Source organism: Galendromus occidentalis, unplaced genomic scaffold, assembly GCF_000255335.2.
Source record: "Galendromus occidentalis unplaced genomic scaffold, Mocc_1.1 scf7180000077484, whole genome shotgun sequence".
In the NCBI taxonomy this organism is placed as follows: Eukaryota; Metazoa; Arthropoda; class Arachnida; order Mesostigmata; family Phytoseiidae; genus Galendromus; species Galendromus occidentalis.
In genome coordinates this window covers 737,098-752,649 of record NW_003805472.1, presented here as the reverse complement: position 1 = coordinate 752,649, position 15,552 = coordinate 737,098, and the positions used below count along the sequence as shown (strand labels likewise).

At 50.4% G+C, this 15,552-nt stretch overlaps 1 protein-coding gene across 1 annotated transcript; it reads right to left on the bottom strand.

Moving 5' to 3' along the window:
• Nucleotides 1-3,996: 3,996 nt before the first annotated feature.
• Nucleotides 3,997-13,586, bottom strand: LOC100905981 (calcium-independent protein kinase C). The gene is given in 10 exon segments (XM_018640378.2): nt 3,997-4,170; nt 4,291-4,703; nt 4,801-4,909; nt 5,221-5,502; nt 6,093-6,307; nt 6,310-6,655; nt 6,769-6,873; nt 7,035-7,123; nt 8,604-8,802; nt 13,380-13,586. Coding segments are annotated over 10 exon segments (2,139 nt in total).
• Nucleotides 13,587-15,552: the final 1,966 nt, after the last annotated feature.

The window sequence follows — 15,552 nt, the reverse complement described above, 5'->3', positions numbered from 1 at the left end:
GACATCCGTTTCGATTTGCGAAGATTCTGGAAGCGGATCGTTCATTGAACTCTGACTGCCCGGCTATTGGAGACTGCCCGAAAATTGGAGACTGCCCGACAATTTGAGACTACCCAACTCCTGGAGACTGCCCGACTACTGGAGACTGCCCGTCTATTAGAATATTTACGGTATCTCGACATCAGGGATGGATGAACTCCGTTGGGTGATCCTGGGATTTGCATCCACAGGAGGCTTTTGACTCCAGGGCAGGCGATGCGGAACGATGAGTTTTGTCGACGAGAACGACTCCAGATGCGACGGATGATAAACGCCTTTGGTCCTCAACCATGTTACGAGCGCTGCACAAGAACCAACAAGTCCCCCTTCCATGCCTCCAGACTTAATTCTTGAATCATGACATGCGGCTCTGAGGCAGCGTAAGAAAATTCGCCCGACTGACGTGCACGACGGAGAGAATCGAGAGATGGGAACTACAGTCGGTGGCTCGAGTGAAAAGAGGGACTGCAGCCAGTCTCCTCCGATATTTATGTGGAGATTCAAGCTCCTTCCCTCCCTGCGGATTCGGTGGGTGTAGAGTACCGTGAGACTCGCCCGCGGCTTCGATCAAATCTCGTCCGTCACGATGGTATAACACACGACGTGCATTTATATCACTGTTATTATTAGTTCATAATCATTTCCATGAATGTCGGTACACCACCAATTCATATTCCATTATGATTCTCATTTTCCATTAATTGAATATAGCCTCTTTCGTCCAAGTGTGGCACTGTTACAATAAGAAACAAGTATCGCTATCAGTGATGGTAGTAGTACTTAAAGTCGTCATAGTTATAGTATTAGTTCTGGTATCGTGACCATGGTATTAGCCGCAACCAATGTTCGCTACAATCGTCGTCGTCGCCATGATAAATTTTTTATCTACTCTGTAGTTTAATCAAGGAGTCAGCGGTGGAGAGGTTAATAATATTAGAGTGTGAGATAGGTATCGAACGGAGCGGGATTCGAACTCGTTCTCCGCCGCTGCGATACCTTCGTCTGCGGCATGGAACTCGAGTGGAGAGATACAAGGATATATATCCATATAATAGTATTCGTACATGCGATGGTAACCCATTTATGTATATCCGCCACGGTCCTCATTGATATCATCGACTATTTTTTTTATTTTGAAACCTATTCCCGAGAGTTGTGGAAATCAGGAATTTCGAAAGTCTTCATGGTTTTGATCAGATGAAAAATCGATTATAGCAATGCGTTATAGTTTCCGCCGTTTATATATGTATGTGGTGGATCGAAATTGGTTTTATAGTATATTCAATGGTGGAACAAATAGAAGTCCACCCACAGTGTACAATTAGCGTGACCTCGAGTTCCGTGGCCATGGAACCGTTCAATCAGTGTTAAACATTAGAATGACGTCTATGGGTTGTTTGAAGGGGACGGGATCGGCGACAAAGAATGTGTGGGGCAGTCTCACGCACATTCCCCTCATCTGGCAACGACGTGTCAAGCGACCCTGCTCGGAACAACCCAATTACCAGTGCGTTCGTCGGGTGTCCGGTCCCTCATAAAGCAAAAGGACTTGTGAGGCTACGCGATGTTTCCATACGATGACGTCCACGAGTTACTGCTCATCTGAGCCTGGTCAGGTGCTCCGTCTGCTCGAAGGCCCCGTATCGGTAGCCACGTGGGACTACCGAAGCTCACTCACGGCAAAGAGGATTCACTCATGAACGTCATCATGAATCACACATTTCTTCAACACCGACGGATATCAGACGAGAGTTGAGTCGGAGTCCTCCCTTCGCGTGTGTAAGTCCCGAATCATCGAGGTGTTAACTTTATTGAATCACTGGGTGACGACTGTGATGTCGGATTCTGTTAATGTTCTATGTTGAATTGATTATTGTTGTTCTCTCAGTATCACTATGGAGATTTATCACGGGAGCGATTTTCGATGCACCTCGGGAAAATGATGCAACGCTGATAGTTTCTTGTTCATAATATGTGTCTGGTGCGCTCGTTCTCCTCACTCGGTCAATCGTACCAATGTAGAATGAATCGAAACATTTCAAGCGTCCGTGACTCCATGGGTGCGGGCAAGTCCGTGACCAGTCTCCCCGAGCAGCTGGGGAGCGATCGAGCTCGGCCGAGGCCCTTCGACGGGAGTCCGTATCCCAGTAAAGGTATCTCGGGTATTTTCGACTATTTCGCTCAGCTGTGGACGCTTGAACGGTGTTTTTCCCCTAAATGAGTTATTCTTCGATTCTCGCGTCTCGCAAGTCAACTTTTCGTCGCCCAGACAGTGCCGAACTCGGTTTTCGGGCTGATTTAGTCCCTTGGAGAGTGCCCAGTGTCCTTGGCATTAAGTGAGGAGTAGGCGGAAGGGTGTACTCTTTCCTCGAGGTAGTCGAGGGAAATGGTGAAACCAACAATCAAGCTTGTGTGATTTCCACCTGTGAGCGATAACAAACATGTCGTGACTGGGATCGCACTCGGAACGAGCCGAGGGGAGTCGGATGACTCCCGGGATGGGGCGACTGTGTAAACGATTTTTTCTAATTCCTCCCTGCGACATATATTTCGCCATCATCTACTGCATATAGTGATTCGTCTTTCCCCTGGAAGCGACTGTCTCAGGTAAAATGGTCAGTTTTGGGGCGACACGTCGCTCCGAGGAGCGACGAATTTTGGTACGAAGTGTTGTGATGTTGTTATTCTTATTATTAAAGATTGTCGACCATCGTATCTTGCTCAGGAATTCCACGTTTCCGATCATAGTCCCCAAGGATCAAGCAGCGAGTCAGCGAGTCGTCGATAGACTATTCGATTGCTCAAACTCATCAAAGCTCATCATCGTCATCTTCATCAGCGTCATCTGGCGATCCATCGTTCTTGGAATCCTGCTAGGGCCTCATTCCAGTGAGGTCATCTTGGTGAACAAATTAAAAAGTGCACATGATGGTTAGTCGTGTTCGATGAAGCCCTCGATTCATTTACGACGGGAGCAACAAAATGCGTGAATAGAGGAGCCAGGCATCTCTCGAATCGTTGAGTTTCTCGTTGATTCGACGGACCAGTGGCCGTATTTTCGGATTGAAATCTGGTTCAGGTGCTCTCCCCATGATTGAAAGCGAATTTCCGTGTGGGTCCGAATTGAGATACATATGGAGGTATGTATTATCTAGGTGTATCCGGAATCCGTTCTTGGACCCCAGTCTTGTTCCGGATGCTCTCTGGGGGAATTCGATTCTCGTGAGGTGCCAGCATGTACCGATCCTCGGTGACATCCGGCCTGGATAAATGTGTTCATGCTGGAATCAATGTTCGGCTCATTTGCATTTCGGAAATTAAAGATTGGATACCTCCATCGGTTTCAAAACAAAGATGCGAACGTTTAATTTCCGACGACGTACCACTAAATCAAATCGGAGACCGTGATATAAATTATAAAAATGACTACGACGAACTTGGCAACAAGGGGATGGGAACAACTCATGGAAATCAATACCATATTTGGATCATGATACTGTCTGTAGGTTGCGCGACTCAATGTATTGATGAATGGTGGATGTGAGGATTGATTGATTGATTGATTGATTGATTGACTGACTGACTGACTGATGGGCTGATTGGTTCCATCGGCAGCAAAACCGCATCGAGATTATACCACGACCAGCTTTGAACAGAGCATTAGGTGCAAGCATGACATAATCAAAGCTGATGAAAAAGTGTACGGGAATCTCACTCAAAATGCTTGGAACTTAAAGCCGATTGATCAAAGTGTTCCAGATTTTTGTGCCTCGGCGAGTCAGTCACGATGAGGACCGAAAGACTCCCTACGCTGATGGTGAGTGAGAGGATGATGCTCTTGCGTTCGTGGTCGCCGTCAACCACAATGTGAATTAAGTGGTGTGATATTGAAACAGTCAAGAAGGACTGTTCGTCTATCAATTAATGTAGTATGTCGACTTGATGAGATTATTGTAATCAGGCTGGGACTCCGCTCTCGAATCGTTGAGGATTGTAATCTTCGTTGACGAAAGAAAATCCTTTGAATTCGATTTGATTGATATTCTTCACGATGTCGGTCGAAATCGGAGTGAGTACTGGATCTTCTTTCGTGAAATCGGCATCAAAGTTGTTGACATCACGTTTCGTTTTCTGTGGAAAAATGAATATGCCTGTCTTAGCGAATATTATATAAAACTCGAGAGAAGGACGCTCGATGGCGGGGAGGCATAATATTATTCACGGGATGACCAAATCGTCAGCGAATCTCACGATTTTCGGTTTGAAGGGAGGCTTCACTTTGCGAGCCTCCAAAGCGTCCCAGTCCATGTCTCGGAAGAATGGGTGGGTCAAAATGGCCTGCTCGGAGGCGCAGGCTTGAACGCAACCAAGTCTTTTCGCAGGGTTTTTCGTCATGAAGCCTTTCAGAATCGATACGGCTTCCTTACTCAACCACACCGGATATAGAACGTCATCGTGGAGGATCGACTCGAAGAGATCGTCCTCATTATCGGCTTCGAAAGGCGGCTGACCGGCTAACATTTCATACATCAGCACGCCTAGAGCCCACCAATCGACAGATGCTCCGTACTCCAGTTCTTGGAGAATCTCGGGGGCGATGTAGTCCGGCGTGCCACAAAACGTCGTTGTCGTGACGCCATCCTTGATGCCCTCTTTGCACATACCTGGAGAGAAATAAGCAGATTGCTGTCTTTTGCGCTCTGTATGTAAGCAGCTCCGTCGACGGAACGTGGACTAGATTCTGCGAGATGGAATGCTCACCAAAATCTGCAATTTTGCAGTGGCCGTCGGCATCTAGCAGGATATTGTCAAGTTTCAGGTCCCGATAGATCACTCCATTCTCATGTAGGAACATTAGAGCGAGAGTCACCTGGAAAATCCAAGGAAATTCATTCGAAGCCATTCAGGACCGAGCACGAGGGCATCCGGAATGGCGGTGCGCTTTCTTGATCGAATTCCATAGCGGAATGTGCGAAAGTGACGTGAAAAAACAGATTATGAGATCCAACGACCCCACCACTCACCCTCCCCAAGTGCCGCGCCTAATTTCACAGAGACGAAATGTCTCCGGATGAGGCTCGATACGGACACCGAGGAGCGTCGAGTATTTCATACGATCCTATGTCCGAATGGAGGGAAAGGACCCAGTTTCAAGAGATCAGCAAAACTCTCAAAGCTTACCTCGGCCGCATAGAACCTCGCTCGCGATTCTTCGAACTTGCGTGACTTCTGAATTTGGAACATGAGGTCGCCACCGTTGACGTATTCCATGACGAAAAATAGCCGGTCCTCTGTTTGGAAACAGCAGAACAGGGCCGTCAGGAACGGATGCCGCGCACTCAGACTCAGAATTCTCTTTTCTGTCAGCGTACACTCCACATCGTCGTCTTGGAGGATCACGTCTTTTTTGAGAACTTTAATTGCATAAACTTCTTCGGTTCCTTTCCGTTCTCCCAGCATCACCTGAAGAATCGAAGCGGGCATGCCCTTACTTAGATCTTGCCTTTCATATCGAGCACTGCTGAAAGGCTGAAAGCTGAAGACTCCATATACATCATGGAGATATGATATGATTGTTTCTCTGTCTCCGTGCTCATCGAAGGTCGCGATGAACGATTGAGTTCTCTCGGATGAATTCGTTGAGATCCTCATTATCCGAAAAAGAATCGGCGAGGGCCTACGAATCCAATGACGCGCAAGCTTTCATTGTACGGCTACGTTTGTTGATTGGGAAGAAGCAAAACCTCGTTATGTTTTGTGGTCGATACTCGAGCCTGTGAGCCGAGAACCTTAGAGCAACCACACGCTGAGAGACGTTTTCTCAGTATAAACAAAATGCGCGCCTCCCTCACGATTCAGCTCTGGACGCCGTGCTTCTTTACTCGGGAGCCAAATTGGTCCACCAAGGTACAAAGCCCGATTTCAATCTCGAGAGGCTTCCGACGCTCCCGGTTGACGGCTATAATTATTGCGCTCATTGGTGTCGTCTTGAGCTCCCCCCTTTTCCTCGCTATAGACCCACCGAAACTCCATCGTGTGAGGCCTATACTCACCTTCCCGAATGATCCTTTTCCGAGGACCTTGATGAAGTGGAAATCATTAAGAGAGTATTTCTTTTCTTTGTCGAGTGCAAGGGAGCTGAACTTGTCGAGCATTTCAGGGTTCGATGATTCGCTCGGGCTCCCCTTCTCGGCAGTTGTCTGATCGCTGAGGTTGCTGGGCGGACAATCTGCATGCGAGTTTTCGCCTATGGACTTTTTCTTTTTTGTTTGGTGAGCAGCTTATCTCCAGATATGCCCATCGTTTGGAGTATTTCACTCATTTCTTTGGGGTTGATTCCGCAGTTATTCGCCACATTCTTCTGGCATCTCTTATGAACATTTATGTTGCACGCCGCGCACTTTTGGCCTTGTCTAAACAATCCGTACAGCATCGATCCGCAGTGATCGCAGAATGTAGGCCTCTTGAAGTTGTGCACCAAGAAGCGGTGGGGTATATTGATTGAAAATCCTGTTCCTTCCAGATTGAACTCCTCTTTCTGGTTCTCACTCTTCATCCCGGGGCATTTCGTCACCACCATCTCGTGACATCTCTTGTGGACGACGCACGTACACACCTGCGGTCGATCATAGGTCTCAATCGGAGTATAAGCGGGGATGATGGGAAGGATAGCTCAGATATTGCGATTCTAGTCCTCGATCCCTCATGGGAACCTCTCCCAACGCTAACCTGGCACTGGTATCCCTGCTTCCCGATACCCCATATGAATTCTCTGCAATGTGAGCAGAAGGTTGGCTGCCGGAGAATCGTCGCCATAAATTTATGCCCGTTGACCTGAATGGAAGAGCGGAGGAATTAGGTATTTCAAAAAACCGAGCATCCTTTATAACACATGACGTCATTTTGCTATAATCGTGATCATTCGATGGATTCATCAGCGGACAAATATTTAGCGATTCGAGATCTATTACGATACTCGAGGTTCTCATTCTTACTTGATGGACGCGACGACGCATAGCACCGCGTCGTCGGTTGAGACCCGTCGCGCGAGCCTTGAACTCCCGCGGTTTCTCCTTTGGGAGAGCTGTTGAGGAGGATTGGAATATTTAATTCAAGAGTCTACTTGTGTCCTCGGAGTGAGATACCCTGACAGAATAATTATAAGCTCAGATAAATTCAAGTTGGAAGCGCCGATGCATCATTCATATCGACAATAGCCGCCGGAGACTGCGCGCTATCCGAAGAGATGGTGAGTCATAAGATCTATCGGAGACTGTTCGATCCCACATCAGGCATAAGTAAGGCTGGGAATCATTCACGGCAATTTCCTCGAGAATTCACGGCAATTTTCACCCCCTATTGACTTCCTATGGAGGATCGCCTGAAAATGCCGTGAAAATTCACGGCTTCCGGCGCGACCGCGCCAACTTCCCAGCCCTAGGCATAAGACATCGATACGATGTCGAGAGAGACTCCAAAATCGAGTTCCTCTTAAGTTCGCGTCGACGCACGGTCTTCGACGAACTTGTACGTCTTCCAAACCGGTATAACGAGACGGCACGGATGTCAGCATCGAATTCCGCGAGAAGTAAACTCTTCTCAAGCCAGTTACTCTCGGGTCTTCCCGAGCCCGGTCAGTGATTGTGCCTCTTGTGAATGATCGAGCCGGTCACGTTGGGAATAATAGGTGGAAAAATCGGATGAATAAAAAAGCGGATATGATATTCCGGTGGCTCAGTGTGTCAGACGTCACTCCCGGCGTTGACTATGTAAGTGAGTTTGTGTCGCCGCAGACGCCGTGTAGACGGGCTGAATCGTTCATTTGTCTGCCGTTCGCTCGGCAGTGATGTTCGCACTGCAGCGGAAATGAATTAATTGGTGTTTCCGAAAAGAATGTTCAAACCATAAACAAGAGAAAAGCGGTCGTGGGCCGATGAACGCCGCGACACGAGCGACTGCTTCATTTCATGTCAACATTTCCCTTGCCGAATAGCGGAGCCTTTTTATACTTGTTGGGCTGCTCTGGCAGCGAAAGTGAAACCTGTCGGGACCCGAGCAAAAACGTTTCTCAATGAAGTCAAGTCGCGTATCTCAAGTTGTCGTATTAACTCATCTGAGCGACGATGGGTCTATCATTTTATAGAAAAGCGATGAGCCCTGAGCTACCGGTTAATCGGTGAGGACAAATCAAGGGACGAAGCTCTAGAGTGAAGCTCCGGAAATCTCGAGTGGATAGAACCCACACTTGTTCCAGTCGTATTAGAAAATTGGAACGGCCGAGGAGACCTAGATAGCCCTAGGGATAATCGCGAGCTCCAGAGTGCCTCATCAGCTACTCTAGCCTAATTGATGAGCTCATTTCCGGAATGAATCATTCACAGGGAAGAACCTACTCTCCCCGCAATGGATGGCTCGTTCATGAGTACCATTGGAGACTCGGGGAGCGGTTCTGGGCCCCATCCGCAGCAGGGACCGTCGTGTCGATAGATTACTGAGGTTTCCAGAACCCAGATGGAATGATGCATCGGGATCCGCTCTCCCAGTGTTGGGATGATGGTACTCACTTGGGTCGAGAGAAACGACGACATGTATTTTGCCGCCGGGCTCGAGATTGATCCAGATGTCATGTTCGTGAGCTTCATCTTTTTTGAGGAGTTCTTCAAACGTGATCTGACAGTTGGCCACGAAGTCGTCAGATGACAGCGCCGTATGAAAAACCGTGAAACCCAAATTGATTGCTTCATGAACAGATGTTTGGAATACCTGGAACAAAGGCGAAAAGTCGCTAAGTATCTTCTACGCTAGGATCAGGATTCAGTACCTATTTAAGCACACCATAGAACCCCTCACATTCAGCCTTTAAGCAGCGCTGTGGAACTGGTCGTTCTCAGAAGACCTCCTGGTCGGCAGCAAGCCTTGACTTTCTAGCAAATCTGATATTTCGCAGGAACGCTCCCTGCCTAGCGCTCGGAATTTATCAAAGCTTTTCTTTCGGTTTTTATCAAAATTGAAGAGACCCTTCCCATACGTTCCTGAGTGAGATGATCGAGGCAGAAACCGGTACGGAACTGACCCAAGCGGAGGCGAACGATTCCGAGTTCAAGACCGGGGTCCGTGTCCGCGAGAGAGCTATGTCTAGGCAACGATCGTTCGATGGGCGAAACATCTCCATCACGACGCCGGAGTCCCAGGCATCGAAACTTGAACGATCTACAAATCCAATCGAATGACGAAGAAGTATGAGTCCATGTACTTTCGAGTTCCGGAAGCTATGTCTCCCTCCGATGCTGGGAAGGCCTGATGTTGGTCTGTCTACCCGCACATCATCTCTATTTAGCGAGTAGCATCTATGCCCGGGGAGAGGGTCTCTCCTCATTCGAGATAGATATAACAAGGAGCTCGAAGCCGCAGAATCATTGGGGCCATTTAAGAGCTTCTCAGCCTGGCTCAAGCGTCACGGCTTGAAGTCTCATGAGCGTTCTTTTATTTTGACAAATAGGAAGCGACTCACACAGCCTTGAGCATCATCCATTCGAGCCGTTCATCGCAACGGTAAAGCGAATAGAGAGCAGCAGTGGATTCTTCTCTCACATCATTCCCATCGCACTTCCGGGTATAATGAGATATTTTCAGTGATCCCCTTCACTCTCTCTGAGTGAGTTCTGTCCCGTTTTCCCCATGTTTTGCGGTGTAATCCACGCGGACGCAGACTCATGCCTCGATGATGAAGATGAACGGAGTACGGTGCATGACGCCATCGGGGTACGGTCCATAAGCGAGGAATTGAGTCATGAAGGGAGGTCATCCGGAACCCACATATCGATTAGCGGGAAGTTTTAGGTTCTCGAGAGAAATGTCGTCGAGTGAGCTCCTGTCACAATGACCTCTGTACCATCGAGGGCTCCGAAGCCCGGTGGCTCTCGTTTCTCTACATGTTGCTTCTCAATCAGCCTCTGTCAACGGCGAGAGAGAGAGAGGGTCGGACAAGAGGAGGCGAGTGGAAACAGTCGTTTCTCCAATTCGTCCACTCCACTCAGGCTTCGGAATGTCTTTAAACTGTATGTACTCAGGACGCACTGGAATTCGCGCTGACACGAGCTCATTATATTTGTTCCCTTTCGTTTGCCGGCCGATGCATCGGTCGAGCCGACCACAACTGCCCAGCTGCTGAGAGGGTCCAAGCTACGGCTAGCCGAATGATTGATTGGCTTCGATCGATGGAGTCTATGACTCTGACATCTTCCGATACAGTGTGAGCGCACAACCAGGGTCGAGCGTCTTGACGCCATCACAGAGGCGCTGTCTTGTTCAGCAGAGCACAGAAAAACTCTTTGCGCGTAATCGTGCCGGCCTCGAGCTTTCAGAATTGTTTTCAGGTCACTGAGTACTGGAGGGACCGAACACACCGCGCGATCGTCGGGGAATCTCCGAAGACGAAACCGGACAGAGAAAACGGTTTCTCGGAGGCCGTCTGGGGCGCTCCGTAATCGCAATCCATTTCTTAAGGATCTTCCTCACTCAGAAATGCGATACCTCGCCAGAACTGACCCAGTTTCCTCGGCTGTGCTCAGAACATTCCTTACAGCAAAGCCGCCTGGCGTGTATTGCGTACTCTATAACCCTGTCGTTGCCATGCTTGTCGCAGGATCATTGGCTCGCAGGCCAAGGGTCCCGGAACAGGAGCTTCTATTCTGAGAAAGGCAAGCCGGCCAGTCGGCCGAGGATGGGGCGCAGAGTTGGTACAGCTCTGGATGCGGATAACCGAGTCAAGCAGGCGGGGCGAACGTGCAGTCGAAGCGAGCAAGGGCCTGGCCCCATCACTGAAGCGGTGGCATCGGCAAGGATTCGAGCATTTCACCCACCGACTGACCGGGCTCGAGCTCTCTTCCGCGAAATTCGCCGGATATGTGACATCGGTCTCGAACAATTCACGGGAGCTACTAGGAGCAGCAGTAGCAGCCGCCTTTGCTAGCTTATCGGATTGGAATCAGGCGGATGTGGTTGTCACATCTCGCTGACCCGACCATCTCTCTCATTTCTATTGAGGGCCCTCCGATCGTGATCGAGCTTGCTCACTAACCAGGGAATCAGCTCATGTACGAGCCAATGCCCGAAATGGCGCTCGGCTGCATGCGAAACTTATGGAGCAATCACGGTATCATACGGCATACTGACTCGGGGAAAACTCTCCCGAATCAGAGCAAAGAGGGGGAACAAAAAAAACTGGGCTACGGCTTTATTCCGCAACCTTATACGGCCCTCTTATCAGACGAATGAAGGAATGGATTCCGGAATTTTTCCAGATCCTGTCTCGAAGCCTTGGACAAGTGTAGGCCCACCACACGGACACAGCCTGGGGTAAGGAGCTCTACCCGGCCGTGCGCGGTCCGAAAGAGATATTTGAGGAAACAGACGTGCTCGCACCTGAGGAGGCACGATCCTGAGACCGCCTCAAATGGAGGTCTGCCAACACGGAACAACACCATCTTGCATTAAATCGCTCTGAAGAGCTTTCCGAGATTAATTCAGATTCGGTAAATTTCTCTGATGGAGTCGGAGATTTTCAGGAGCAGCTTCGAGCTCGACGGGCACGACGTTCCCGACGATACCTAGTCCCACAGTCACTTTCCTGCTTTAATAGGCTGTGACGTGCCTCGATATTCCGACCTCCGGCAGGTATATCGGCGATCTGATGGTGAAACTGATCAACATGAACCGCTTTGAGACAGATCGACGCTCGAATAAACAAATTGAACGAAATCCTGCCAGACACAGAAGCATATACACACACTTGGTACATCCGATAACATCGCGATTCGCGATCACATACCTACTATCGTATCAGCGGTCTCATGCGATATTGGCGAGGATCAGAACTCGTCACGAGTCACGACGCTAACGGTTCGCCCGATCAGCTGTTCCGAAATTCGCGAAGCGCGGTCAGTCGAATATGAAAGTAGTTTCGAGAGTAGTTCTCCGTGTTTAGAATCACTGCGATTACGATACACCGAGAGACGAGTATGAAATGAGAGCGATATGCGTTCCAAACCTCAAGTTTTCTCGACCCGGTAGGTGACAGAAATTCGCTACCGCATTGCCCGCCGCGAGCTGACGCCACCTCTTGGATGGGTATAAACAAGCTCGCTTCCAGATGAGTGAACATGTGAATGAAGAACGGATATATGGATGAATAGAGGGACATTGTTCGAGCACCCTGGCCATTGTCCGGCCAGTGCGCGATGAGAGCTCGCCACGACCGCAGTGTATGTATGTAAACCAACAAGCTGAGCAGTCACCAGCTGAAGCTATACTCGCGTTATCGCAGGGACAAAACATGACGAGGCCAATGTATCAGATCTGGCCGATGAATCAATGCCAAAGCAAAGAACGCGAATTCTCAGAACCTCGATTTAAGGACGTCGGGCTCTCCCCGACACGCGGTATGGTGAATTTCCTTTCAGAACACATCCATGTCCGATCTACTCCTCCGTCACGAGAACTCAAAACGCGGGAAATCCGCGAGCCCCGTTCGTTTCGCAACTCAGGATCGATACGGCAGGCGTCGCCAGGCTGCAGGACTCGAACCACCCCCGTCGATTGAGTGATCGCACATGGCGAAAATCAGGAAGGCCGAGACAGGACTATAAATCGGTGTCCAGGAACTGGCAAAGGAAACTGAATGTGGAGGAATGTTGTTGTTGGCCTGTGGCTTTCCCCAGGAAGTGGCATGGAGGCTGATGGTCAGCAGCTCCTTTCTATCCGATTACGCGATGTCCGGGAGACTTTCTGAGGGATTTCGCCCGGAATTTTAGGAGTGGTCGAAGCAGCCGCACCACCTTTGGGTATCAAGGATTGGGTGGTTGAGCCCGGAGGAGGTCTTTCTCCACGAGCAATTCTATCAGGATTCATTGTGACGCTCTGGAAGGCGAGCGACAGCCTCTTATTACAGCGGGGTAAGATATCGGTGAAGCTGGGACAATGTATCTCGGGTACTACAAATTTTGGCCCGGGATTGAGTCTGTAGTCTTCACGCTGAGATCCAGAGCCCTCACGACCTTGCATCGGATGATCGATAGCTGCCTGTCGCTCCCCCGAGGAACCTCAAGGAACGAGGACCCGGTCAATGCTCCCGAATCACAAAAGATCGGAAAATTATATTCCCCCGCGAATTTCGATATCTTTTCGAAATCATGGTGGAGGCTTGGTGGAAACCTCCTGAACTTTTCGTGGGATTATAGTTAACCTAGTCACTGTCCCCAGGAGACGGGAACTGCGTTAACTCCCCAGCCGAACCTTCCAGGAGTGAACTAAAGAGCACGGAACGTGAAAAAAACACTCACCTCATTCCAAACGGGCTTCAACGTGCGAGGTTTACTCGTCGATTTGCAGACAAGTTCATCGTCGATATTGATGGTGACGTACGGATCGATCGTGGAGGGAGTTTTACTGCTCCCTGTTAACGCGACTACATGACGCGCCGTAATGTCGGTGGGTCGTAGATCGACCGCCTCGACTAACTTTACTTTTACGATTCCGCTGAACGGCATGCTGACAAATGCTTGCGGCAGTTGGAGAGGAGTTTTTTCTCCTTCGGCTGACACCGTACCCTATCGCTATCACGAATCCGCCCCGATCGAGCTCATGCCCGCAGAACCTGGGTTGGCAAACTAGTCGAGCCTACGTGTTGCTCATCAGGGCCGTTCGTCGCTGTAGCTCCTGTTGCTGTCGTTGCTGAGGTCGTTGTTGTTCTCGACAGGACGACAGCAGAATATCGCGAGAGAGATGTGCGTTCGGTTTGTGCGTGGCAAATTTCAGCTCAGCGACGGATCATCAACCCTCATGAAGACGGGGGACAGGTACGTTTTGTATGGTTGCAGCCGAATAGGCGAAGACGTCACGTTCTCACTCTAGCAGCGGATCCCCGGGAACAACACAATTCACAGTGAGAAAAACTCGGCTCCCTTCTCTCTCGCTCTTCCTCCAGAAGCACGGTTCCCTTAAAGCTCGGTGGAGCTCACGCGTCGGGAAGCTAGGATTTCAATAAATGCCCCAATTCGATGAGTCGCCGCTTCACAGCGCACAAACTGCTGCTATGGCCGCCGCTGTTGCTCGACGAGCTGACTGATTGTTGATAGCCCCGAATTTAGGTCTGACCAGCTCCAGTCAGACCGATTCTCGAGCTTGAAACGCTAACAAGTGTGTTGACGACGGTGGCGAGTTGCCTCCCCCACGAAGGAAGGGACGAGCGTTCTGTCACTGAACGTCGCTCCGAACTGCAGTTTCCACTCGACCTCGAGGCCGCGAGGACGTCCTCAGGTTGCACTCCGAGGATAACGATTTCGGACGCGAAAACAACACCTGCACACACTCTACTCGGGGATCTAGCTCACGAAGATGTCATTTCGGAGCGACGGCCTCACTCAAACTCGCCATAACGGCTCCCGAACAAGCTGCCGTGGACTCTGCCGTCGTCGATTTCGTTGTGATCCCTAGTCGATGGTACTGCCCCCGCTGCTGCTGCTGCTGCAGGTACTGTTGAGTCCGGTTGCCGTCCTCCTCCCTACGTTGGTGGTAGCGGTCGGGGGGTGGGAGGCCGACGTCGTCGTGTTGGCCGAGATGCTGCTGGTGGTTGTGGTGGTCGGCGCCGCCGCAGCAGCAGCTCAGGTAGCAGTCGTCGCGAGCCGCCTCCGTTTGTGGATTTTTCAGCTTGAGCCACCACCAGCGAACCTGAGGGTGAGGGAGATATTTCTTTTAGTGAACTCCGGGAAGCGAAAGGAAGACCCCTCTACCAGTCGACAGACAGCCAGTCGGCCAACCAACCAGCCGGAGCCCACCAGTGCCAGCCTACGCGGTGGCGTTAATTCACTCGAGTTCGCGCACGCTCTCCTGGAGGCTGCGGCCTGGCGGCGTGTCCGACTCTGCTCTTGGATGATTACCTGTTTGATAGGCTTTAAGCTTGATCGCTATCAGCCAACCCGCTCGCTCGCCCGCTGGTCGGCTGGCGCACCTTTCACGCACCCGCTGTTGAGGGCGGCAGCCAGTCAGACGTCGATTTTCGGTTTCTTTGGAATTCTACGGCGAGCCGCCACCGCGGACTCGAACTGAACCACTCGGCACGGTCAGGGCACGCACGGTGCGGCCAAGTAGACGCAGCTGTACTTTTTTTCAGCACCGCCGTCAATTGGTCTACGGGGACGGCATCACGTGCGAACATCAAGCTGAGAAGCAGCACCTCATCGAACCGCTAGGACTAACTGCATGCATGGATAGTCCTCGAGGGCACAGATCGATGGTCACGCCGCGAACGATCATCGCTGGACGGGATTCAGCTCAATCATGGCCCGCCGACTTCGAGCCCAGAGCTCCACAAGCGTCCCGATTCACTCGGATGATTTCACCTGTTTGAGGAAAATTCCCCAAAGTTTTCACTTCGTTCAACAGGGCCACGGTTACTCTCGACACCGTAGAGCTCACCGCTGCTTCCTGCGTCGCAGCCTAGGGGGCGCTAAGGCA